This window comes from Melanerpes formicivorus, unplaced genomic scaffold (assembly GCF_026170545.1).
Source record: "Melanerpes formicivorus ecotype bairdi unplaced genomic scaffold, bMelFor1.0.p_v2 SCAF_48, whole genome shotgun sequence".
Lineage (NCBI taxonomy): Eukaryota > Metazoa > Chordata > Aves > Piciformes > Picidae > Melanerpes > Melanerpes formicivorus.
Window position 1 is genome coordinate 4,534,126 of NW_027142400.1, and position 27,765 is coordinate 4,561,890.

Sequence of the window (27,765 nt, forward strand, 5' to 3'; positions counted from 1 at the left end):
GAACTAGGTCCCTGTTAAGCTGTCCTTGTCAAGCAAAGTGTCACAGGGGCAGCTGTTGGTGCAGATGGCATTAACAGAGGCTCTGGGCACAGATGGAGCAAGGAATGAACCTGAAGTGATGCTGTGAGCTCACCGAGCAACTTGTATTCAAAACCCCTTCACTGCTGGTGTTGGTCCCAGAAGCATTCAGCTAAAACACTTCACTAATACATATCTGGGCATACCTGTCTTAATAGCTTCTTAATTTAAAAATGAAGGGCTGTCAGAAATACCCTTGATAAATTCTAGAATGTATTAGATGTGAGTTGCAGTTATCCACGTAACTGGAATTGCTCCACCGAACACCATAAAAATTAGAGAAGAGAGGCTCTTCAGTAGTGCCAACTAGTAAGGATAGAGCTCCTGCACTGGGTGGTCTCAAGAGTGCAGAAAATTTTGTTTTAGAGTGTTTGAAGAGTTTTCAATCTATTTTTGAGTTATACAGAAGGAAAATTTTCAAAGAAATGTCACTGGAATAATTTTCACTTGTCTTGACATAAAAAAGAAAACAAACCCAAACATAAAAAGCAGATGCTCTAGTTTCAAGAAGGTGGAAATGCCAGTCTTGTTCCAGCTCAAAGAAGTCCATACAAAGCATGCACTGGGCCAGGTTATGCCAAGAACAGTCCCATTCGTTGTATGTGTTGACTGTAGAAAGAGTTACATTCAGTTCAAGAAAGGATACACTGACGGCATTTGATCCTTTATAAATAATATAGAGTTGAGTACTTTTGACACTGATGGGCTAAGTCTGAGAGACAAAGACATAAAAGTAATTTTAAAAAAGCAATCACCTGAAAATCAGTGAAGGGTTCCCCAGTGAAAATCAATGTTGTAATATTGCAGAGACATAGAGGAGGAGGATCTGATTATCCAGTGTGATACATTTGAGGAGTTCAAGACAGAAGATGATGAGGAATTGTTAAAGATATGTGATGGGATCAACATGAATGATCATCATGAGGTTTTTTCATCTCTCTTCAATAAAGTAAGTAGAATCTCATTCGGGTCATGAAGTTAACATACTTTGCTTGGAAGCATCCTTGTTATGATGGAAAGATGTTCTGTCTTCCAGGTGAGCCGCTCTCCAGTCTCCATCCAGCTGCTGTCCATCCTCCAGAGCCTGCTGCACTTGGAACCATCTCATCACTCCAGCCTTCTGCTGTGGGAATCCTTGGATGCAGTAGTGAACAGAGCCCTTTTGCTTGCTAATGACAGTAAGAATGGCATATCCATCCAGCCTTGCACTCTCCTCCTCTTGTTTTCCCAGATGTGCAGGAAATAATCTATGGCACCTGCTAAAGCTGAATGGGGACAAAGCTAAGCCTCCTGCACAAGGTCAAGTCTTGATGCCAAGCCCTAGCCATGCAGATGCCAGTGAGAGCTGGCCACATTTAGCAGTGGGCTCAGGATTCATGGTTTTGTGTTGATGATTAAGACTTGAGCTTTGGGTCATGGGAGTAAGTGAGAATCAGTCTTTGATCCTGTGGCTGGTGCTGGTTAGTCTTGCTGGCAGGTATACTCAAAACAGTTTTTGTAAGCCAGGGCCATAGGAAGGGAACTGTTGGAAGCTAGAAGTGAAGTTATGTAAAAGGACACCAGGGATGGGCTCTGTGGCTCCAGATCTGCTTGCTTAAGGTTGAATAGCGTGAACCAACTTCTGGCTCTCATCCCTTTTTCTGACCCCAACTCATTTCTCTAGTCCAAGAGAACACAGTTGAAGAAGTCATCGAGAGGCTGCTATCTATCAAGAAACATCCAAACAAGCAAAAGCAGGCTGAAAATCAGCTGACTGAGAGTGCAAATGGAGGCATTCAGACTGAGCTAGAACCATGTGCACGTGCAGCTCGGAGCCCCGTGGGATCATCAAACCCCTCCAAGGCACCAACAGCTCCCCCAGGGGCACCCACTAATGAAAAGAAAATCACATCTTCTCATCTCACAGCCTGCTGTCCTTTGCCAGAGACATCTAACCCTCCACACAACACTGCTCCTGTCCCACAGCCTCCACCCCCACCACCCCCACCACCCCCACCACCTCCACCCCCACCATCTGGCGTGGCAGCTTTGGCCCCCACATCCCCCATGATGAATGCACCCCCAGCCCCTCTACTCCCTGGCATCCCACCCCCTCCACCCCCACTGCCTGGCATGGGGGGCATCCCACCCCCCTCCACCACCACTGCCTGGCATGGGAGGCATCCCACCCCCCTCCACCCCCACTGCCTGGCATGGTGGGTAACCCCCCTCCTCCACCCCCATTGCCAGGCATGGTGGGTATCCCCCCCACCTCCACCCCCATTGCCTGGCATGGGTGGCATACCCCCACCTCCACCCCCTTTGCCTGGCATGGGTGGCATACCCCCACCTCCACCCCCTTTGCCTGGGATGGGTGGCATACCCCCACCTCCACCCCCTTTGCCTGGTATTGGTGGCATCCCTCCTCCTCCCCCCCTCCTGCCTGGCATGGCAGGAGATCATATAGAAACCATAGTGGCCTCCCAGTTCAGCTGCCCTCTTGGACTGGGGAGACCTCCCCACAAGCCAGTGAAGACACCAACATTAAGAATGAAGAAACTGAACTGGCAGAAGCTGCCCTCCAATGTGGTGAGAGGTGGGTACTTCTGTCATAAAGTCACTGCTGTTTTAGGGGTAACCCAGGGGAGAGAGCACTATCTTTGAGTTTGTCAAATGTGGTTGACTCCATTTAGATGCAGAACTCCCCTGCTTCGCACTACATGTGGCTGGCAGAGCTCGAATTAATGCTACTAATACAATATAATATCCATGACAATTAAATCAGTAGTTTGGAATACTTTGTTTATAACTAAAATAATTTGTAATTAAAAGAAGTGGGATTAATGGGAAGATTTTCCTGATCCACCATGACATGCCTTGGGCTCAAGTTCTCAACAGGCTCTGATTTCAGTTCCCCAGAATTCTGTTCTGCAGTTCATTTATACTCACATCTGGGTATATTAAAGTCAAGAGTAAGAGTGCAGGTAAGGATCACATCACACTTTGAGAAGGACATTGAAGGAATTGGAGATCTGTGATATTGACTGATTTGTCTCTTGATTTTGGAGTTACATTTCCCTGTCCTAGTGGATCCAAAGAGGAGCATGAAATGTGAGAAGCCAGGACAGGCAATGTCAGCTTTGTCCTACACAAGCAAGACAGCCACTGCAAAGAAGTTGGCTTAGGTGAATTCTAAATAGGGAATATTTTCAATCACAGGAGCAGTTAATTGTTGGGGTTATTTCAGTAGAGACTTCAAGAATGTTTGAGTGATTTTTTAATTATTTTTTTCCAAAATGTTTAAGAAAATGCAGTGGGAATTAATTCAAGTAGTCCTATAGGCAGTATGACAAGAAGGGTCAATTATAAAATGGAAAATGGAGGAAGGCTGCAGCCAGAAAGTATACAGGTTGTGGCCAGTATCTCAGCTAGCATGCAAGGAAGCAAAAATAGCGTCAATAATGGGACTAGAAAACATATGACTTATGTGCTTCTCATGCTGATCTAGTTTGCCTACCATGGAGGAGTGCACAGTTGTTGTATAGGGAGGGGTGGGGTTGTCTGGCCTCTGTGCGCCCAGTGCTGCATCCAGCGTATCTTGGAGTAAAGCACCAGGTTTAATTACCCTTTAAGCCCTTTGGATCCTGCCTATGGGATTTAGTCTCCTCAATAATTAACATTTGTCCAAGACTAATATGTCTCTTCTTAATTCGTTCATCTTCTGAGAAGTGTTCCTTCTAGCAGCTCATATTGCCCAAGAAGACAGGAGCTTTCAACTGTCCCTGTAGCCAGTCTAAAGTCCTTGTTCTTTTTTTTTTTTTTTTTCAGAAAGCCATTCAATGTGGGCTTCAGTGAGCAGCAGCAGTGAAGAAACTATAGAGCCCAACTACACAAGCATAGAGCAGCTGTTCTGCTTTCCACAACCAACCCCTAAGGAGAAAACGGCAGCACCACTGAAGGCAGAACCAAAGGAGGTGAGGAGGTCCCTCTCATTCTTGCAAATAAAGATCACTGCAGACAGCTCATCTAATGTGAGATATCTTTTTTTTCTTTAATGAAGATCACATTTTTGGACTCCAAGAAAAGTCTCAATTTGAACATATTTTTGAAGCAATTTAAATGGTAAGATATGGCCAATTTTTGTGACAGTTGACAAAACTTTAAGCAGGTTTTGCAAAGTATCTGGAAGGTTGTCATGAAATCTGTTCTAGCCAGTGTGCTTTGGTGGTCTGTGTTATTGAAACATCTGAATATTTCCTGTTTGTCCTACACTGTCTTTAAAATACTGAGTTTAGGAGTTTAATTATTTTACATATGACATCTCTGTATGTCTGCAAAGTATCACATCTCCATGTTACAGGTAAAGTTACGGCACAGAATCTTACAGTTACTTATGCTGTGAGCTACATCTGGAGGTCAAATCTCTCCTCAAAACAGGGCCAATGAAGAAGTTAAGAATTAAATTTTCTTTTGAGGTTGTCAAATGCCCAAAGACAAAGATCTGAGCTGCAGGATGGATCTCTGGCCTTGAGTCATTTGTCCAGGGCCAGAAACAAAATCTAGGGCAGATCCTAGTATTCAGTTAATCACATGGACATAAGTTTCCGCTTGGATTATCATGCCTCTCACTAGGGAAGGCATGGTGCACTTGCACAGATACATGTCTCAGTAGCACATGATTGTGGAAGAAGAGTCTTTGGATAACAGCTGACTCTGTTCTTCCTCCCTGCAGCTCCAATGAAGAGGTGGCTGCCATGGTCCAGAATGGGGACCGAACGAAGTTTGATGTTGAAGTTCTGAAGCAGTTGCTGAAGCTGCTGCCTGAAAAGCATGAGGTCAGGAGGAAAAATGATACCCTTAGTTTGCAGTGCTGAGCTTGGGGTGCAGTCCTGCAGTGTTGATTCTTTATTTCTCATTAGATAGAAAACCTGAAGGCCTTCAAAGAAGAGAAATCAAAGCTAGCAAATGCAGATCAATTTTATCTTCTGCTTCTTCAGATTCCCAGGTAAGGGTATTAGTCATGAACTTCAGCCCAATCCTTTACTTAGTTTACCTCTGAGAAGTTTAAGCTTCTTTTTTAGAAGCCTCACAGACAGACACTGATGCATATAACTTGTGGATTCTCCTTTCCACCTTGGAGCCCTTAGATGAATCACAGAATGTTAGGGGTTAGAGGGACTTCTACAGATCACTGAGTCCAACTCCCCCCGCCAAAGCAGGATCACCTAGGACAGGAATGCATCCAGGTGGGTTTTGAAAGTTTCCAGAGAAAGAGACCTCAGAACCTCTTTGGGCAGCCTGTTCCAGTGCTCTGTCACTGTTACTGTTCCAGCACCTTCCTTCCCTCTGAAGTAGCAGAAGCTGACCCAGGGTCAGATCTGCCCAAGGAAGCCTCATGATGTAAAGCTGAAAGGCAGTGCCAAATGCAGTGCCAGGAAGGGGAAATCCATTCCTCACTTAGTGGTCAGTTTTCTCTTTGCTGATCATAATGCATTGGGTGCCCCTCAAGGCAAGCAGCAACCCCTTGCCAGCCTCCATAAGCCACAGACACACGTGGATGTGGTCAACAGCAATACTGTGGGGTTGACAGACTTAACAGTGATGTGGGAAGAGGCCACTGTGCTAGCCATGATCACAATGCCTTTAAGCTTTGAATCAGTCTCTGTTCTTAGCTACCAGCTGCGCATTGAGTGTATGCTGATCTGTGAAGAGACCACTGTTGTGCTGGACATGATTCAGCCAAAAGCTGATGCCATCCGGAGAGCCTGTGAAGGTAAATGACCGGACCTTGTTTATGACATGGAGCTTTAAACCCTGCAAGGCTCCCCTGGCGCTATGCACTAATACTACCCAGAACCCAGAGAATTCTCCTATGCAGAATACAGAATGCAGCTTTAGGTATCTCTACCAGTGGTCAAAGCCCTTAATAGGACCAAAGATCATTTTCACTCCCTGTCAGTCCTCTTTTTATACACCAGATGCATTCATCCCTTCTTTCAACAATGGAGTGCTGGAAGGTTGTCAGCTTTTTTTAAACAGTGGAGCTGGCGTCATTACAGCTAATTCATCCAGCATTATTTGCCACATTAAGACATTCACACAGCAATTTTTAATGCTGCCAGAAAAGCACACCCCAAACTTCCCCCAGAAAGTAACAATGCTTTAGTTTTTCCCTGCCTACAAATGGAGCCAGAAGAAAAAGTTTACTATTTTAGGATGTGAATTGCTGATGCTCCTGTTTAGTGAATTATTTGAGCTGGGCTTATTATGCAAGAGATTCTGCCTTCCTGTGGCAGAAACCTCAGGCCCCACTCCACTGAGAGGAGGATGCTTTTCTTGGTACTGTCAAATGCCTCCTGCTCTACAAAGCTGGTTCGCCCAACTCCTGCCAGGGGTTTCTCCAGCTGGCATTACAGCTTCCTACTGGGATAAATTGAAACTTTCAAAAAAAAAGTGTCTTTCCAGCAGCCCAGCTGTCGTTTTCGAGCTGTTTCTGCTTCAAAGCTGAGTGCTTCAAAAAGCACAGTCCTGCAGTGCCCTGTCGTAAGAGCTAGGACAGGCACTGTGTTCTTCATGTTCTGATGATCACCTCCACCCTGCAAGACCAAGGACAGAGCAAGCATGTTTCGTTGTAGCAGCTTGTAGATAATCGCAGGGCTGGCAGAACTGGTTTCACTGCACAGCTGAACAGAGTCTGAAAGATTAATATTGCAGCCCAGTTCTTCTTGTCCACACCAGGGTAAACTGGGGTACTTTAAAAGAAGGCAATAAGTTGATGGCTGTTGGTGAGGAAAGGCCAACCCCAGGTTATTTTCCAGTAGGAATAAGACAGAAAGAAAGAAATGCAGGTAAACAAAAACTGTTGCAACCTACAGAATTTGATCTATATAGAATCAGTTTCTCTGCAGGGTGGGCCACTGGGTTGCAAAGTTGAAACACCAGATTCAATCTGGTGAAATTCAGAATGCCAGTTTCAGTGCAGTTTAGGAAATTTAGTGTAACAGATGCTTTTGTTTAAAACTGCTTTATGTTTTTCAGATCTTCTGAGCAGTCATCGCCTGCCACTCTTCTGTCAACTGATTCTCAAAGTTGGAAACTTTCTGAACTATGTAAGGACTTCTTTTGTCTTGTTCTTCGCCTGTTACAGTTTGTTGATAATCTTCTTTATTGATGATCTGCATGAGGAGATAGAGTCCACCATTAGTAAGTTTGCAGATGACACCAAGTTTGGGGCCGGTGTGGATTTGTTAGAGGGTAGGAGGGCTCTACAGAGGAACCTTGACAGGCTGGACAGATGGACAGAATCCTACAGGATGGCATTTAACAAGTCCAAGTGCCAGGTGCTGCACTTTGGCCACAACAACCCCATGCAGCACTACAGGCTGGGGGCAGAGTGGCTGGAGAGCTGCCTGGCAGAAAGGGACCTGGGGGCAGTGGTTCACAGCCAGCTGAACATGAGCCAGCAGTGTACCCAGGTGGCCATGAAGGAAAATGGCATCCTGACCTGCATCAGAAATAGTGTGGCCAGCAGGAACAGGGAAGTCATTCTTCCCCTGTACTCAGCACTGGTTAGGCCACACCTTGAGTACTGTGTCCAGTTCTGGGCCCCTGAATTTGAGGACATTGAGATACTTGAACGTGTCCAAAGAAGGGCAATGAGGCTGGTGAGAGGTCTCAAACACAAGGCCTGTGAGGAGAGGCTGAGGGAGCTGGGATTGTTTAGCCTGGAGAAGAGGAGATGCAGGGGAGAACTTATTGCTGTCTACAACTACCTGAAAGGAGGTTGTAGCCAGGTGGGGGCTGGTCTCTTCTCCCAGGCAGCCAGTGGCAGAACAAAAGGACACAGTCTCAAGCTGCACCAGGGGAGGATTAAGCTTCAGGTCAGGAGAAAGTTCTTCACAGAAAGAGTGATTTGCCAGTGGAATGGACTGCCCAGGGAGGTGGTGGAGTTACCATCCACCACCTTTTTTTGGAGGTGTTCAAAAAAAAGATTGGATGTGGCACTTGGATCCATGGTTTAGGTGGTGTTGGGTAATAGGTTGATGATCTCTGAGGTCTTTTACAGCCTGGTTGATTCTGTGGTTCTTTGGGGCTGTAATTTGGTTGGACACAGGAGTTACACTTACTTGCTTTCTGTCTTGCAGGGAAGTCACACGGGTGACGCTGATGGGTTTAAAATCAGCACTTTACTCAAACTAACAGAAACCAAAGCAAACCAAACCCGCATTACACTGCTTCACCATATTCTGGAGGTACCACTGCCAAGTCTTGGGAAATAAGGGGGGAGGATTTTTTTCCAGATGAAACATTTCTCCTACTTTGCCTTCAGTTAATGCCACATGCTCATATTCATATCCTTTTTCATATTTGTTCAATGTGTACCTCATCAGCTGTAAACCACAAATCACATGGCTACTAAAACTATCCTGGCTGGTCTGTGCCTATTCAGCCTTTCTACCTTTTCATGACTTCTCTCTTTTCCACTAGATGTGAAAAGCTCAAGTTTTTCATGCTCCTGTCCAAGCGGTGGTTTTTTCTATACCCTCTAATGCTTTTTTTTCCTTTTTTCTCCATGTTCTGCTCTGCCACCTTCATTCATCAAGGTCACACCATTGCAAGGTCACTCCATTGCAGTTTTATATGTTCAAGTTCTGCTTTAACTGGCAGTACCTTCAGCAAGCACAGCCACAAAAATAAATAATGCAAATAGGATTCAAGCCCCACCCTTCCTGGGACTGTAGGAAGTGTCAGACTCCATCAAACCACACTCCTGTACCTCCCACAGCCAAATAGTAGGTGGTTCAGAAGAGGGTAGAAGAAGAGCTCAGCAGCAAGTTAGCTTTGCTTTGGACTTTGAATATCTCTCAAAATTCATCCCCATTGTACATGTTTTAATAGCCCTGGAGCAATGCCTTTCTGCTCTGAACATGCCATCCTGTTTTGAATGCCTCTGAGAGGCAAAGCAAACTTCAGAGATGGGGCATCATCAGGATGTGGTGAAGCTGACCTTCCCCTCAGCTTCCTCTCTTGGCTCCTGCCACACAGTAAATAACACTTCTTTCTCTCTTCTGCTTCAGGAAGTAGAAAACAGCCACATGGACCTACTGGAACTGCCAAAGGATCTTGAATATGTTTCAAAAGCATCAGGGTAAATTGTGTGTCACTTCCTTCAAATTAGAAACAAAAATAAATCCCATACACATCAACAGTGTACCAGAAATTAGGACACATGCAGCTGGTATAGTACATTAACGAGATGGCATCTTATTTAGCTTTCACTGAAAGATTTGGTTGATGAATGGTGAAAGCCCGTTAATATATAATAGTTCTACTACAGCTGGCAACACTTAGGGCTGAAATTTGCAGAGCATTCAGTTAATGCTGCCTCCCAGGCCCTTCCAAAATCTGCACTGCCTTTGTGGTAGTGGGAGCTTGAGAAGACCGGCTACCCAGGAGCATTTTCAAAGTGCCTTTAACCAGAGAAAGTGAGCAAATGCTGAACTGTGAGAGTGGAGAACAACCCTTTGAATGGGTGGACTTTTTTTGGCATTCATACTGTCGTGGGATGGAAGGGGTAAGGTCAAGAAGCCTCCTCCCTTCCCCCTTTGTAAAGTAAAAGGGAAAAAAAAATTGAAGGGAAAGGAAAAAAAACTCGCAAGCTGAATTAGCAAAGCAGTGGAGCTATATTTACAAAGCAATGTAGGGTTTGCAGGGAGATATTTACAAATTTACAATATCTACAATATATACAAAGATATACAACAGAGTAACACAGAAATGAGAGCAAGCCCCCTCGGCAGAGGGGTCCCCCACCTCCGCTCTCCCCTCTCTTCCCCCCCCTTTCCCCAGATCAGGTTAGAGAGAGAGAGAGAGCGAAAGAAAGAAGTTAAAAGCAGTTTTGTGTTAATTGGAAAAGAGTTAATATACAGGCCTGGTATCTTGTTTTCAAGGCCGGGGCCTTGGCAGAAAGCCCAGCACAGAGTTAGCTGCAGAGCCGCTGCACCATGCAAAGGCGGAAGCAAGACTGACTGAGAAGTGCTGGAAATGTCCAGTATAGTCCCAGCTCAGAAGTGCTTCCTCCCACTCGTCCAATGAAATTAGTTTAGACTATTCCTTCCGTTTACCAACTTCCGTCCACCATATTCCCTTTCTTAAGGGGGCAACGTCAACCGGCCACACATACGTACTCAGGGTGTAGGTAAACCTGGCAGCCTTTCCATAAGTGTGTGGAAGGGCCTGCTGTCCATGAGTTTGGACTGTACAGAGAATTCAGAGCTCAGGTTTCAGTTCAGTGAAGTGGAGAAAAGAAGAGGGACGGCCAAACCACCAGCTCAGACTCCTTGGTCAGTGCAAGACGCTGGAGTGTCAACTAACTGGAGGGTGTTCTGTGTGATTTCAGAATTAACCTTGATATCATACGCACGGAGTCCAGTACCAATTTAAAGAAGTTGCTGGAGCTTCAGCGAAAAGTTTTATCATCAAATGATGACATGAAACAACAGTATGAGAAACCTATCCAGGTCAGTAATGGAGCTCCCTCACATCTTCCCCATTACAGAAAGAGGCAGTGCACGGTACATGTGCAGCTGGGGCAGCTCATGAGAGGGTGGAAAGTACTATGACAAGACATGCTGTGAGACTTGGAAAATAGCCTGCAGTGACACACAATCCATGGATGTTTATTTGCTAGGTCCAGCCCAAACATGAATATTTCTGGTAAGACCATTTTTTAAGCTCCTGGCCCCAGCTGTTCTCTATATTCTGTTGTGACTCTTCACTTTGAGTGAAAATGTTCTCTCTTTGTGTGGATCTGTCCCGTGGTTTAACCCCAGACACACTGTGAACCCATTCACTCACTCTTCCCCTCTCCCAGTGGGGCAGGAAGGAGAATTGGAAAAAAGTTTAAACTTGTGGGTTGAGAGAATAATAATAATATAAAAAATAGTTAATAGTAATAGTAGTAATGAAAATCAATATAACAAAAAGAGAGATAAATAAAACCCAAGCCCTCTCCTCTACTGACTGACCAATGCCCAAGGAATGATCCTCCCTTCCCAGACAACTCCCTGCAGTTTATATAGTGAGCATGACATTCTATAGTATGGAATATTCCTTTATCTGGTTTGGGTCAGTTGTCCTGGCTGTGCCTCCTCCCAGCTTCTTGTGCACCCATCCACTGGCAGATCATGGAAAAGTGAAAAAACCTTAGCTTAGGATAAGCACTACTCAGCAACAACTGAAACATCAGTGTGATATCAACGTGGTTCTCACACTAAATCCAAAACACAGCACTGTACCTGCTACAAGGAAGAAAATTAACTCTATCCCAGCTAAAACCATGACAGGATGACCATAGTAAAGCCCTTCTCCTGGGATTAAGTTTTGCATTGAGGTTTCCATGTCTTGCTCAAATCACCTCTGTAACCTGGCTCAGCACAGCCACCAGGAGCAAAGACCATCTGCAAGTCTTAATTTCTTCCCACCTTACAAACTGCTGCAATTACAAGACAGGAGACAGATGTCCTTGACATCTTTTTTGCCTTAAGTGCACTTCATTCATTGTCCTCTGGTGGATGTTTTACTGTGGGTATTAAACGTGTTTCAGGATAGCATTGATGCCTCCAGGAAGCTGGAAGAAGAATTTGAAACAATTGAAAGGAAGAGAGAAGAACTTGCAAATTACCTCTGTGAAGACCCAAGCAAGTTATCCTTAGAGGACATATTTAGCACCATGAAGACCTTCAGAGATCTTTTCATCCGAGCCTTGAAGGTTGGTCTGCATACCATGATGCTGAGCAGTCCTAGTATAGATGCATGCTCTGTTTCAACAGATGAATGGGCACCTGAATCCACTGGGGGAAGATGGTGGTTTCCTCCTCCTCCTTCAGCATTTGGCATAAGGTCACTTGGTGAAGAGGTGTCTTACCTCTACTCTACTCCATCCTCATGCAGTGGTAATGATCCTGGCTTGGCCTAGAGCATAGTGATTTGTGATTTTGTTGCAACTTTAGCTAGAGAGTCACAAAGATGCTCTGGAGTTAAGTGTATAAGTTTTAGAGGAAGTGGTTTACAAAACTTAGCCCTTTGCTCCAACCTGAGCAAATAGACTCAGAGAGGAGCAGATATAGTAAAAAAGCCACCATTTTCAAGGAAATTATGGCCTTAGTACTTTCCCATTTTGCCTCAACTAAATGTCAGGCAGGCGCAGGGTATGGCCAGAACTTTTCATCCTTCTTTACAAACATCTGCAGATCTTTCATTTCACTGGCTTTTCTAGCATACGTTTAGCCAACCTTCTCATACCCCTGTTACCTCGCTGCAGGAAAACAAGGACAGGAAGGAACAAGCTGCCAAAGCAGAGAAGAGGAAGAAACAGCTGGAAGAGGAAGAGGGGAAGAGACAGAAGGGAGAAAATGGAAAAGTCAGTGAGTGTCTGAAAGGGCTCCGAAAAAGAGAGATGGAGCTGATAGGAGTTCTTTGCTGGTCCTGCTTTAATGGATCAGTAGTAGTAATTGATTTTGTGGGTTTCCAAGTGACAACTAAAAACTTTTAGTTGCCTTAAAGCCTCAGCTAAGAGCTGATTCTTCACAGTTGCAGCTGGGCAGGGAAGTTAATTTTAGGTTCACTGACTAAACAGCAGAGGGAAAAAATAAAATGTAAACATTTCAGTTAACTTTTTTAATTTCTAAACATAACTTTTGAATCCCAGATGTAAGAAGAAACATTTGAATTCTCCCTCCTCCAAAACCCCCAGAGACTTATATAGTCTTTCATTACCACAGACTGACTTCCCAAAAATCTTGCAGATAACTTAAATCTGCCTTTCTGTGGATGAAAACAAAAGGCACAACCAAAAAATACAGTTGACAAAAATTAGAGAAAACTGCAGATTATTTGCCCTCTATCCCCACTCCCCCCCAAAAAGGCCCCCACTCACACAGACAGCAAACAGGAGGACAGGAGGTGTTTCAAGGTCATGGTACAACCAGGCACAAGTCCAGGCACAAGTCCAGGCAGAGACACTGACACTAGTGTAAACCTGTAGCACCCAGTCTTTGGGCTAAACCTTTTGACTTCAGCCAGGACACACTGCTGCAAGGGCACAGAGCGTGGGCTACTCCCATGCCTGGCATCAGGGCCTTGTTTTTCCCAGTGGTTGCTCGTACTGGGACAGCAGTATCCACTCCAAGCAACAACACCTCTTCAGAGTCTCCTACTGCCTCATCTCATGGCCAGATGTAACACCCATCTCTCTTTCTATCCCAGTTAAGAAGGGGGTGGTGAAGCAGGAGGAGGTATGCGTCATCGATGCGCTGCTAGCTGACATAAGGAAAGGGTTCACGCTGAGAAAGACAAAGAACAGATATGAGACGGATGCAGTTCCTAAAACCTTGCCAGAGGAGAGCCCAGAGGAGAGCCATTCTGGTAAGGACAGAGACCCCACTGAACCTGCAGCTATTCATTCCCATCTGCCTCTGAGCCTGAGCCAAGCACACAAGTAAGAAGCTTTCGCATTTGCATTTGGGGCATTTTATTTAAGGAGGCTTTGCAGCCAGTGCCACAGAGAGCCCTGAGCTGTTGCCAGCCAGGTCTGTCCCTGAATTAACAGCAATTTGGAGCAGTATGGCTTTGCACCCATGCCGATAAACCCTCTGAGAGGCACAGCTCACAGGTCAACCACAGAACCTCTACAACTACCTGAAGGGAGGTTGTAGACAGGTGGATGACGGTCTATTCTCCCAGGCAGCCAGTACCAGAACAAGAGGACACAGTCTCAGGCTGCACCAGGGGAGGTTCAGGTTGGGTGTTAGGAAGAAGTTCTATACAGAAAGAGTGATTGCCCATTGGAATGGGCTGCCCAAGGAGGTGGTGGAGTCGCCATCATTGGAGGTGTTCAGGAGGAGACTTGATGGGGTGCTTGGTGCCATGGGTTAGTTTTTTAGGTGGGTTGGATTGGTTGATGGGTTGGATGCAGTGATCTTGAAGGTCTCTTCCAACCTGGTTTGGTTTATTCTAAAAAATAAAGGTTTATTCTAAAAAAAAACCCTGCTGCTGGGGCCCTAGTGTCATCCCCACCAATAGTCCAGGGGCTTTTCTGTGCTGGAGCTTGGTATCCAACTGATATGACTACATAGGTTATAAAGAGGAAAGGTATAGAATCATAGAATAGAATCATAGAATCAACAAGGTTGGAAAAGACCTCAAAGATCATCAAGTCCAACCTGTCACCCAAGACCTCATGACTACTAGACCATGGCAACATATGCCACATCCAGTCCCCTCTTGAACACCTCCAGGGACAGTGACTCCACCACCTCCCTGGGCAGCCCATTCCAATGGCTAACAGCTTTCTCTGTGAAGAACTTACTCCTCACCTCAAGCCTAAACTTCCCCTGGCACAGCTTGACACTGTGTCCTCTAGGGAAGAAGGTGCTACCTCTGCATATGTGCTTTAGGGTCAATGTACCCTCCATAGGCAGCTGCTGGTTTGTAACTTCTCCCAGGGGCAGAATCACATTGGTTGATCCCTTGTGCAACTCTGTAGCAGTGGCTGATACCATATTTTTTGTTTAAAGGGAAGAACATTAAGGATCCACAAGCAGCCAGAAAGCAGACTGAAGATAAAACCAAACAAAACAATGATGGTCATCCATCAGAAAGCATTCATCAGTCAACCACTGCCCTGATGGAGATGGCTGGAGATGTTACAGATGCCTCAGCTTCAAACCAGGTCCTGTCTAAAGACAGCTCTAGAGAAAATTTGACACCAGGGTCCAGGACAGAAAGTTCCTCAGTAAGCTTGGCAGAAGTTGACAGGGCCAGCAGCTCCATTGCCTTCTCGTCTATTAACATAGACACAGGGATAAAGTTTGTGAGCAGCGGTTTGGACTCTTCTCTAAGAGAACAATTCAACGGGGCCATTTCAGAAGGCCAGGACAGGTTGTGTCCAGAAAGTTACAGGCTGGCACAGGAGCCAGAATTGCGGCTGAGTGAGACAGGGATTGACTCTGGCAGAGATCAGTTTGCTGCCTGTGATGAGGCTCATCAGGCAGAGTCAAAAGAGATGACAAAGGAAAATGAAGACCCTGGTACAGACTCACTCTTGGACACCTCTCAAGAGAAGTCCTTCTCGGAGGAGCCAGCAACCGACTCCTCTTGTTCAGCAACTCTCTCCCCAGGACAAGCTCACGCTGACAGGGAAAAGCAGAGGCCATCTGGGAAACGGAGGAAGAAGAAGAGGCACAGCAAAAGCTATTCAGGTAGCCTATTTCATACATAGTCCTCAGGAATTACTCAAACTGGGGGGGGCTTTGTATATATATGTTCCTCCCCACCTCAAGGTCCAATATTGCCACGCTATTTCACAGGAGCAGTTATTTTTTTAAATCTGAAAGAGATTTAAAAAGAAAAGCATGAGCATAGTTCATTCCCTTGACATTTATAAGTAGTTTATGAAGGAGTCTAGATGAATCAATAATTACAAAGCCCATTACACATATGCAGTAAAGATGGCAATAAGCACATCTGTCAAGTGTGCTAAAGACAGCTACAAGGCACGGTTATGTGTAAACAAGAGTTCCATTAAACTCCACAGCAGTGATTAAGAGCAGTTAATACTGGGTACTTAATCAGTGATCATCCCCTCTCAACCACTTATAAACACATAAAGGCAGCAACATCAGCATTGCCAAAGGGTCGTTTGGTTTTTCCTTTCCTAAGCCTTGTTGCAAAAGCAGTTTGCCTGCAGTGACTTGACAGCCTGTACCAAATGGATCCTAAGTATCAGGCCCTCAAGACATTACTGCAGGGTGAGGGGAGAAAGGCAACAATTATGATGCTTCTGCTAAAGATTGTATCTAGCCAGCCAAATTGGTCCCTCATGCTAGGCTGCCCCACTCTGGACATCTTTGCCACTTGAGGCATGGAGCCATCCAGGTCTCTGCCTCGCAGTGCATGTTCACAGTTGGCCCCAAACCTGGGAAGTGCATCCAAGTCCCTCAGACTCTACTGAGCTGAAGCCACCCTTGTATGGGTACTTTAATCCTAAATTAGAAGTGCCTCATAGGGAAGACATGTGGGTCTGTCAGCATTCAGAGACATGCAATAGACTGTCCAATGCCTGTTTTTTTGCAAGAGCCTGGGGTCAAGACAGGAAAGGGCAAAGCCTCTTTTTAATCAATGTTTAATTTTTTTGCATCCAAGGAAGGAGGGTTTGAAAACCCACTGCTGAAACAAATGATACAGGTTGAGTATCTACCACACAGGGACTTACCCTTATAATGTTAGCATGCTCTGGGACTGTACTCATTTATGTTTCTAAATGTGCCACTTTTGCCTAGTTATAAAACAAGCCACACACCAGAAGAGTTTTCCTGGAGCAGTGGTTGCCAAACTTGCCTCCTAGGAGGCAGCAGGAGAAGCTTGCAGCAACAGGAGCACCCCGCACTTCAAACTGTGGTTGTGCTTTCCTGATACATGAAATTAGTATTTCTGGCTTAAGGAACTGACTCTCCACAAAAGCCCCAGGGCTCCCTATGCACCCAGGGATGACATCTTAGGAACCTCTCTGCTACTAGACAATGTTTTCATCATAAAAAGTCCCCTGATGTTACATTTGCTTTGTCATGATCAGTTATATTTAGTGTCTCTCTTTTGTTTAAAAGCAGAGGTTGAGGCTGATACTGGAGATAATAAAACAAAAAAAGGTTGTGTGGTACAATGAGGTATGTAAACTCACAAAGGTGTTTCTATGTGAACTAACCCCAGCAATGGGACTCTACAGACCTAATCAGTATTCAGCGTACCAGCTAAGCTTCTTGTCTTTATGTCTAATCACAAATACATGTAAAGTCAAATTTTTCCTCTGATTTTTGCTCTCCAGGTTGTTGATCTTGCGTTGAGTGGAGTCAATGCTGATCTCCTCTCAACACAGGGTCACAGCCCACATGTCCATCCTGTGTCAGCAGCAGCAAAACTTCCTTCCCCTGCAGATAATTAAAAGTCGTTATTCTAACCAAGTGACTCCAGCTTCATCTGATAAACAAAGTCTTTGCTTTGATCCCATTTATTTTCTTGAAAACTGTAAAAATGCAATTTCAGTACCTACCTCCTGTGAAGAACAATTTTTTTCTTTGCTTGCAGGTAGCCACTTCCTATGGCACTATTTAAATATAACTATCTGGAACAAGGAATAAAACAATGGGCCTCAGGAGAAGTACTAGCTAGGGCAAGATACCAGCTCCACCTCAAAGCCAAATTCAATTCCATACAAACTAGGCTGTTGGAGCAAACAGACCATGCATACTTCATACGTGCATTCATGCAGCTTTTGGGGCAGAGGATGGGTGGTAGGTTATGTGGCTTTTGTCATCAATATAAATAATCCAGATAAACCAAATTTCTAGTGAAAGTCTGTACCAAGTTCCCTGAAATCTTTGCTGGTGCTGGCAACATACCCCTCAAGAGAAAACTTGTGGAGTTGCCCCTCAAGAGAAAACTTGTGGAGTTTTAGGATGAGACTTTCATTTGCAAAATTTTGCCTGTTTTTATAGTAAGTAGAAAGAAAAGCAAGGAAAAGAAAGAATCAAAATACCCACTGTACTGAAATTGCATAGTTACACGTTGTCCTTGTCCTTTCCATGCTGATAGGCATCTCTTATGAGCTGAATCAATAATGTCAAATCTCTTTCCGTCTCATTTCCTGAAAGGAATGTATTTATTCTCCAGCATCCCCAGTGCCCGGGGCTGGGATCTCTGCTCCTGCACAGCCTGACAGCCATGGCCCCTAGGGTTGCCAAATGGGGAAATCTCTGCAGGATTTCCACACATGGTTGCTTTGGTTTCTGCAAATGGACCATCATGAGAAAATGAGATATAAATTGGGTAGTTAGAGTCCTGACTATTTCTGCCCTTCTCCAGGCCCTTTCCATGCTGCACTGCAGAATTATATCAAGTGGAAAAGTGGAGCAGCTCAGTTGGTTTAAAATCCTAAGAAAAATTTGCAACAAAAGCAGAAAATAGTAGCAGCAAGGGAGAGGTAAGAAATAAGTCAGGACCAGTGCTTGTGCTGCACAGGGAGAGCATTGGAAACCATGAGTTTAGCGTAACTCGGGTTATGTATGTTTTAGGCACAGGGATTCCAGCCTGAAGGCTTAAACCAGGTATTTGGGATAAAAAAAAAAGAGACAGACATTCTCTGTGGGAAAGCAACATAGAGAATGCATGGATGCATGAATGCAAGTTAGGCAGCACAACCTTGAAATGCAGCACCTAGCACAGTCACATTGCACCAGCAGTGCCCATCTGTGCTTTATGGATCCCATCTTTATGTACTTTAAAATGTTAGAGGAAACAAAAATCCATTTGCTCCACTTAGTTTCCTAACACAGTCCTCTTCACCCAAATGCAGCTCAAGTCCATCCCTCTTGGTATGTCAGACTTAGCAAGCTCCCCGTCAGTATTTGTTTCCTAGAACATTCCATCTTATTTTTTTTTCCTGGGGTTTTTGTTTTTGTTTTTTATTTATTACCCCAACCTGCTGTTCCAGTCCTAGAACCAGTCCTTTTTTGGTACAGGGTCTTTATGTGTCTGACAGATTTGTTGGATGTGAAGGTCACTGCATCTCAGCGAAGCCACAGGAATCTTCTTCCTTCTTGTGCAGATTCAGCTGTAGGAATCAAGACTCAATCCTCTTGTCGGTTTTTAGAGCTTCTGAAACACCAGCAGACTCTGTGTAGTAAAAGACTGTTGTCATCAGCTACTAAGATCTTGCCTCACCTTGACTACATCTTGTTATGCAGTAATTTCTGTATTAATGTTAATGTTCTTTAAATGTCAACTTGGGTGTAACCCAAAGAGTGGTATCCCACATTATCTCCATGCTCCTCAAAGAAATGGAATGGAATCAAGGCACTGATGTTCACACTGTGTTCATATTTGTCCTGAATTGTTTATATTTTTCTACTTCTCCACTCAAAATCTGCATCTAACTTTTAAAGGCATAGCCTAAAACTGCCACACATTTGAACTCATTTCCAACCTAATCTGAAAGATCTTGAAGACCACTTAACAAAAACTGACAGTCAACAGAGGGAGGGATGGTGCAAGTGCCAGGACTCAGGGAAGGTAGTCTCTGAGTTCCCTTGCCTGAGATTATAGAGGATTTCTACAGACAAGAGTTCATGTCTCTGCAGCTCCCTTTTTCCTCCTCTCCCACTTTTATATCACTTGGAAAGGTTAGGGTAAAGCATCAGTCCATAACCAACTAGGCTTGGGCAGTTTCCCTGCTTACAAATCCACTTGATTTATTCCCTAGAAAATAGAATAACCAACCAAACCAGGAGCATAGGCCAGTTCTCCAAGAGCACAGCCTGATGAAGAGGGAGAAAAGGGTCAGGATAGGGACAAAGCGCTGCCTACCAGCAGCTATGACATACATACAGCATAGCAGGATGTCAGCCTCCCCGTTCAAAGAGACAGCAAGGTTTGAGAATCCCGGTTTTCCACAGGCTCAGTATTGTCTGTGGGCAGTTTTCTTAAAGACCACGAAAACCTAATCAAGCTAATGCTCATCTTTCCACATGGCCTTCACTGTCATGTCTGTCATTAGAAATACTAGGTGATACTTGCTTTGGTCATGGACTGAGATAGGTTCTTAAAAATGACAGAGTGCCACTCCATCCTTCTGATAGTCCTGCCAAACAGTCTACATTTACAAAGTTCAGTAGTTTAATATCTAGAAGCCTATGCCAATAGGCTGCTTCAAAAGCACAAGGTTTATGTTGCTGGGCTGAACATTCATTCACAGAGTCCTCCAGACCTCCAGAGATCATCAAGTCTTACCACCTGCCAAAACAGGATCACCTAGGGCAAGCCATGCAGGAATGCATCCAGGCAGGTTTTGAAAGTCTTAAGAGAAGGAGACTCCACAACCTTTCTGGGCAGCCTATTCCAGTGCTTTGTCTTCCTCACCTAAAGAAGTGTCTCCTGTGCAGAAGTGGAACCTGCTGTGTTCTAGCTTGTACCCATTGTTCCTTTTCCTATCACTATGCACTATTACCTTCATAGTTTCATAGTTTCGTAGTTTCATTCAGGGTTGGAAGGGACCACAAGGATCATCTAGTTCCAACCCCCCTGCCATGGGCAGGGACACCCCACACTACATCAGGCTGGCCAGAGCCTCATCCAGCCTGCTCTTAAACACCCCCAGGGATGGGGCCTCGACCACCTCCCTGGACAACGCATTCCAGGGTCTCACCACTCTCATGGTGAAGAACCTCCTCCTCACATCTAGCCTGAATCTCCCCACCTCCAGCTTCATTCCATTCCCCCTAGTCCTATCACTACCTGAGATCCTGAGAAGTCCTTCCCCAGCCTTCCTGTAGGCCCCTTTCAGATACTGGAAAGCCACAATTAGGTCACCTCGGAGCCTTCTCTTCTGCAGACTGAACAGCCCCAACTCCTTCAGTCTGTCCTCATAGGAGAGGTGCTCCAGCCCTCTGATCATCCTTGTGGCCCTTCTCTGGACACCTTCCAGCACCTCCACATCCCTCTTGTAATAGGGGCTCCAGAACTGGACACAGTACTCCAGGTGGGGTCTCACCAGGGCTGAGTAGAGGGGGAGGATCACCTCCCTCGACCTGCTAGCCACACTTCTCCTGATGCAGCCCAGGATCTGATTGGCTTTGTGGGCTGCAAGTGCACATTGAGAGCTCATGTTGAGCTTTTTGTCCACCAGCACCCCCAAGTCTCTCTCTTCAGGGCTACTTTCCAGCCAGTCACTGCCCAGCCTGTATTTGTGCCTGGGATTGCCTCGACCCAGATGCAGGACCCTGCACTTGCTCTTATTGAACCTCATGAGGTTGGCCTGTGCCCACCTCTCCAGCCTGTCAAGGTCCCTCTGGATGGCCTCCCTTCCCTCCAGCGTGTCTGCTGCACCACACAGCTTGGTGTCATCAGCAAACTTGCTGAGGGTGCACTCAATGCCACTGTCCATGTCCCCCACAAAGATGTTGAATAAGACAGGTCCCAGGACTGATCCCTGAGGGACTCCGCTTGTCACTGGCCTCCACTGGGACATGGAGCCATTGACAGCCACCCCTCAGATATTTATAAACATTGATATGATCCCCAACATCTATAAATATCAGCTTAAGAGCAAAGTTGCACCAACTCTTGAACATCACGATCAGTACTGAAAACATATGGGTTTTATTAAGTACATAAAGATTTAACTCTTCCTATGTTTAGGTTACCTGAACCTGGTTTCCCTAGTAGCACCCCAACCATTAGATATTCACACATGCAGAAACACATTGCTTTTGTTTTATAGTTGCAAATAATTTGCATTTCACCTTCCTCCTGCAGGTGTCATGGCAAGACAGAAGAAATAGCAGAGACTCACATGCCTCTGGAGTGCTGCCAGCTTCTCAGAAGTTGGGTTCTGCATCACCAAACCAACACCATGGACACCTCTGCCCAGCCAGGACACACTGCTTCTCCTCACGCAACCTTTCAATACCTTCCCGAAGGCCCAGAGAGCCTCCCCAGAGACTTGAACCCCCTGTGCCTGGGCCTTATGCTGGGGCTGGTTCTGTGCATTGCAGTGTGAAAGGGTCAGCCCTCTTTTCTGCTATCCTGGAAGCCAAGTCTTTAAACCTGCTCTTAGGCCAAGTTCTTAAAACAACACCTGAGTGTGGCCTAAGAAAGGACTGCAGTGTTTAATCCTCAGAGAATTTTTTTTCAATAGCAGTGCCTCAACCAAATTAAGGGTACAAATTAAACAGTGGCTATACCATCACCGGTGGAAGCATATGAACTCCTTCTTCTCATCGCCCACTGACAATTTATATTGGACCATGTCCAAGACCCACATCAAACAAATGTATTTTTACTCTAAATCATTTAAAGCAAAGGAAATGAGTTACAGGGGGGGGAATGTTGGGGTTTTTTTTTTTTAAAGTATGTATTTTAGTATGTGTATGGCCATATAAATAGTGTCTGGTTCCTACATAATCATCAGTAGTCTTTCAGTAGTCTTGTGAGGTGCACAGATGCATCCATCAATTTTTGGAGGACCAGAGCCCCAGTCCCTCTTGTTAAACCAACAGAAAGAGCTTATCCAGAGTTCTCTATTGGACACATTTTCCGCTCATCCTTTAGTAAATCTCTGGGTTTGAATGCCATTGTCTACTGCTTGCACTCAAAAGTCTTTGTGTTCATGCTGCAGAATACATAGATTCATGTTACTGTTGCTCTAAAACTGGGACCGTGCAGTATTGCATTTCCAAAATGCAAAGCTTTATTTCTCAAGTTTTGTAATAACATTGTACCATCATTTTATGTATAGCTGTCCATTTAAAGTGATCTGTGTTTATTGAATTTGTGGTATGGTACTGTGCTGAAACATGAATCAAGTGGAAGAGCTGAATACATTTAAGAATTATGCCTTTATATGGTAACTCACTGTGGCTAGACTAACATTCAGGCTAAAGCTTATTTTGCTTTGCTTAATAGGACTTGTAATGTCCTTGCAATATTGAAAACTTTGCTGGGCTAAGTTAGAAGCTACACCAAGAATTAAACCCCCAGTTTATTTTAACCAAAGCATTGCTATAAACATATTGAGAATTTGTTTAACAAAGCAAAGATCAGCTGAGAGCAGATGCATAGGCAGCTTCTGTTCAGGAGACCCTGCAAGAGCAGCCCCTTTTCAGGAAAAATCCAGTTCCTGGCTGGCAGAAGCAGGCAAAGCCTCACCCACTGTTTCCTGCAGAACCGCATAACTCACGTCAGGCTTGACTTGCAGGACTGTCACTATCACATTTACATGTTTCCCCTTTATTTCCTCTTTTCCTGTCCCAGAGCACATCACCCAAACATCAGTCTTTTTTCTCTTTATTTCAGCTTAGACCACTGGCTAAAGAAAGATGAGTGTCAAACATATTTTCCCAGCAGCTTTGCAACCTCCATGTTTCCAGCAAGAGCCTGCAGCCCAAGTTAGCAAGGAGCAGCCTGCTGTTTTAGCCATAGAAACATCATCATTTGGACACTTATGACTCACAAACAGGCTTTCTAAGTATTATCTGGGGAATCCTGCCTGCTGATGCCCTGCAGGTTCCTCTCTTCAGGTGCTGCAGCAAGAGTCTACTTTCCCAACAGTGTCTTTCATCTACCCCCATTTCCACCTAGAGTGAACAGCTCTTTTTGTATAGCCGGAAGTTTTATTGCTCTGCATTCTTACCATGACTTCAAAGAGAGGATGTTTGGCATTACCTTTCCACTGCCCTCAAGAATTTACAGAGAAATGGGTTATTTTGAGCAGCTGCCAGTTCTTTCTTCCATACTCATCTGTGAAAACTCTAGTAAATTACCTATTTAATCACATCCCAATAAACAGGCTAAAGCACAGCATTTATAATTTATTACTCCAGAGCTGCTCTGCTACCATTACAGCAATTGTTTAAGAACAGGGGCACACAATCAGAGCACATAAAAAAAAGATGTTCAGCAGTGATATGCAGGTTTGCTCCATTTGTGACCTTGAAATAAAGTTCATGATCCTGAAGATTTTTCAGTGGTTGCAAGGCCTAATTAATTTCTGGTAGAAACAATGTCACATCAACAGATTTGTGGTCACTTAAGCCAACAGTGAATTTGGATCTGTAATTCTTGTGGTATACACAGTGACTGGACATGGAGTTGAGTAGATAAACCAGGCTGTGAACACCACACAAGTTTCTAGCCACCAGATATGCCTTAGGTGCATATTCTGTAATTAAACACTGGTTATATGATAAAATGAAGCTATGGAAGAAATCAGCAGAAGTCATATTCCAAGTATTTCACATCAGAATTCAGATATGTTTAATGGGATGGATTTTCAGGATTAGGTTTTGGGTTTGTTTGGGTTTTGTTTCTTTTTATTTTTAATACTAAAAATATTTCAAAGTTTAGAATAAAATAAGTACTTAAGTTCCCTTTCTTTTGTGGGAATGGGAAGGGCAGAATTTGTACATCAAAGCCTTGTATTTTCCTTATAGTTTATAAAGCACATAAGTATATAATTGTTTTATATGCTTAATAATAATTACTCATTGTTTTCTCTCAAAGAAGCAGAGATGTATAAATGGAGCTATATATATACGAGGACCACCAGAGTATTGCAATGTACTGTCTTAAGTTATGCCAATATCTTTCAGTTTGAGAATACCGTTTGGTCCTCTCCTACATTCAGTAGAGCAAAGCAAGCTAAGAAGTAAAACAAAAATGCACAAGCCTGTATCAGCAACGTTAACCAGTTTCCATTCTGCCTAAACAGAGAGCCTGAATCTACAGCTTCATATTTCTGGTTTTCTGTACACAGAGGTCAGGGGAGTAAAACATACATGTTTGCCAATACTAAAAGTTAGCACTGTTCCTGCCCTAAATTAGTTTATCTCTATGTTAATAGTGACAGTCATGAAATATGGGTGAACATGTTAGTCATAGGTTATGTTCACCTCATGTATCTGAAAGCAAATACAGTCATAAACCAAATCCCTCAAGAGCCACATTTTGTTTGCTCACCTCACAATCAAGCTTCAGGCAAAACATGAAAAATATCTTTGTCACTTCTAAAAGCATGACCACAGAGGGTTAAAAATAGGGCATTGAAGTGATAGGACATGACAATTACTACGCAGTGACAGTCTTGAGGAAACTGCATTGTTTGCATGATTGGCAATGTCAGTGCAGGTCCATAGTACAGAAAAAGGTTTCCAACTCCTTAGTGTAGAGCAGGTACCAGACCTTAAATACCAGTGGAGAATTTGACCACTACAAGGTAATCAGCATATTCAGCACTGAGAGTGTAACTCCCTCACCTGAGCTGTGCTAGCACATTAGGCAGTCTCTACTGTGGCATGAACAAGCCTTGCAAGAGGAGAGCTCTTTGACAATTTACACAGAGCAAGGTGTCACTAGGAATTAGCAGGAACCCTGCTCTTCCCAAATGGCAATTTTAAGCAGACTCAGCTTACATCACTCAAAGTCAGAAAACAAGAATCACTCTGTGACAGTCAGATCCTATCAAGTCATTTTAGGTACACTCCCAGCCTGTCAAAGTAGGTTTTCCCTAGGATCAGCAGTCTTTGTTGATGACACCTGCATTATGGTTATGGTTGGTTTGCCCTGCTCTGGGCATGCAGAACCTGATGTGCTTGTTTAGTACTTATGCAGCTTCATACAACATAATCTTCAGTGAGTTTAGTCATGAATTTGTGACAATTAATTACCAAATCCATCAGTCAGTCAGAATAGATGGAGAAAGTCAGAACTACCACAGAGAGAAAAGTTTTGCCCAAAGGAGAAGACATAGCACAGACAAAAAGAGTAACAAGGGAGGTGATTCTCCTCCTCTACTCTGCTCTCATGAGACCCCCACCTGGAGTACTGTGTCTCATTCTGGTGCCCTCAGCATGAGCAATATGGAACTGCTGGTCCAGAGGAGTGCCACAAAGATGATCAGAGGACTGGAGCACATCCCTTATAGAGCCAGTTGGGGCTGTTCATCCTGGAGTAAAGAAGGCTCTTGGGAAACCTTATAGCAGACTTCAGTACCTGAAGGGGGCCTACAAGAAATCTGAAAAGGGACTTTTTACAAGGGCTTGTAGTAACAAGAGGGAATGGATTGAAGCATGAGGAGGGTAGATTTAGACTAGATATTAGGGAGAAATTCTTTCTAGTGAGGGTGATGAGACACTGGTACAGGTTGCCTGGGGAGGTCATGGATCCTCCCCCCCAGAGGTGTTCAAGGTCAGGTTGGATGAGACTTTGAGCAACCTGGTCTAGGGGAAAGTGTTCCTGCCCATGGCACAAGGGTTGGAACTAGATGATCTTTAGGGTACCTTCCAACCTAAATCATTCTATGAATCTACAATGTCTGCTGCTGTAGTCCTTCAAACCCACAACTCAATTCTGTAATCTGAATGAAACTCCAACAGCACACAATTTCCAGGAGTGAAATTGTTGGCCTCCCTTTGAGACCAACACTTTGCCATGTTTTGTAATCTCTTTTTTTTTTTTTTAAGGTTTACAAAGCTCAGCTGCACAGAACCATAGCTGACCTTATCTGTGCAGTGGTGATAGTCCTCTGACAGGGAACTTGGACAAGACCATTGCCAGGGTCTCTCCCAGTGAACATTTCTATGATTCTCTGTTCATCAAGAACCAATTATAAGTTGGTTCTTGATGAACAGAGTTCAGGAGAGATAGGATTAGCAGAAGTCCAGAAACCTTTTCAAGTCTACACATTTATCCTCTTAGGTGAACCAGTGTCATACACACAGAAAAATATTCCCTTAGAGTAGTGCTTACATGCACCACATCAGTCTACAAACCCATGCTGTATCACAGACAAATGGTTTGCTTTTGTAAAATACTTCCTCAGTTGGAGAGAACCCAGGGACAACAGGAGGAGAGAAGGGCTTTTTCTCCTTCCAGGTACTTTCAACTGCTGTAATCTGCTTGTAGAGGTCTAGAGGACAGAGGAGAGAATCTTAGCTCTATAGGGCATGTTCTGTGGCACGTACAGAAGAGGCCTGGGTACAGACCAGAGCATAACTGCATGCAGCTCAGATGGCAGATAATATGGCAATCTCTTCCAAAACATGACCCATCTCTAACCTAGCAAAAGACCATTTAAAGTAACTGCAGAAACTCCTTTTCATTTTGAAGTGTTCATCCCTACTCTCAGTCCTACAACCAACATTCTTCTAGCCTCCTACTTTTCACATCTCATCCCCATATTCTACGTATTCCTTTGCATCATTCACTGATTGAACTGCCTCACTAATCTGCCACAGTGCACAAAGACCACCAAAGGGGTCTTAGCAGCAGTCTTCCCCAACATCTGCCACACACAGCTGCTGCAAATCCCTTCCCACCAGCTGCCAGAAAGTGCAGCCAGTTAGAGGGCTTTTTGGCTTTTCCATTAACTCCATCACCAGGACTGAGCCCACAGGCATTAAGCACCTAAGTTTCATAGCCATATTTCAGACAGCAGCAGAGGCAGTTGCAAGGTGAAAAGCGAGCACTTGGTTTCCAATTGCATCCAGCTTTTTGACAAGAGAAAATGAAGGCATAGCAGTAGCTGGGTCATAAAAAGGGAGAGACACATTGCAAAAGCTAAACAGGTTTTTGACAGTGGGAGCACTGAAATATAGTACTGGGGATTTGGGCTACTGGGATTACTCATGTTCTGCTACTGGTTTCCTGAGTGGCATTTCTCTGTGTCTCAGTTTCCATCTGTAAAATGGGGGCAATGGCATCCTTTGCAAAAACTGACAACTGTTGATGAAAAAATACCACAAAAAAAATACTGTTACTAATAGCAAAAATAAATAAAATCATTCCCTTTTTTCCCCATTTTGTGATATCATAACATGTTTGTAGCCCTATTACAATCAAAACAAAGGGAAAAGAGCAGCTTAAAAAGAACTGTTGTACCCTCAAAACCTCTTTGAACCTAGATTTCAGAAAAACCCTGGGAAACTCCTAGAAATCTATCTGAAAGGAAGAGGGTGACCCTTATAGCAACAAGATTGCTTGTGCAAGAAAGGATTAGTTTCTCCTACTTCTTATGTTTATCCTTGCAAGGCACCATGAACACCAAGAATAAATTACATCTGTTGAAATGTCAGTGTTGAAGACTGTCACACTGGCAAAAAC

At 44.3% G+C, this 27,765-nt stretch overlaps 1 protein-coding gene across 1 annotated transcript; it reads left to right on the forward strand.

The window, feature by feature from the left end:
- The first annotated feature begins 64 nt into the window (after window positions 1–64).
- Window positions 65–27,462, forward strand: LOC137452021 (inverted formin-2-like). Its single transcript, XM_068160077.1, is given in 21 exon segments — window positions 65–123; window positions 886–1,027; window positions 1,115–1,256; window positions 1,742–1,896; window positions 2,016–2,320; window positions 2,322–2,653; window positions 3,886–4,031; window positions 4,118–4,179; window positions 4,790–4,892; window positions 4,977–5,062; window positions 5,730–5,830; window positions 7,096–7,166; window positions 8,202–8,309; window positions 9,135–9,205; window positions 10,457–10,577; window positions 11,663–11,827; window positions 12,380–12,482; window positions 13,324–13,482; window positions 14,634–15,317; window positions 16,722–16,781; window positions 21,424–27,462. Coding segments are annotated over 20 exon segments (3,174 nt in total). The 3' UTR covers window position 16,781; window positions 21,424–27,462.
- Window positions 27,463–27,765: the final 303 nt, after the last annotated feature.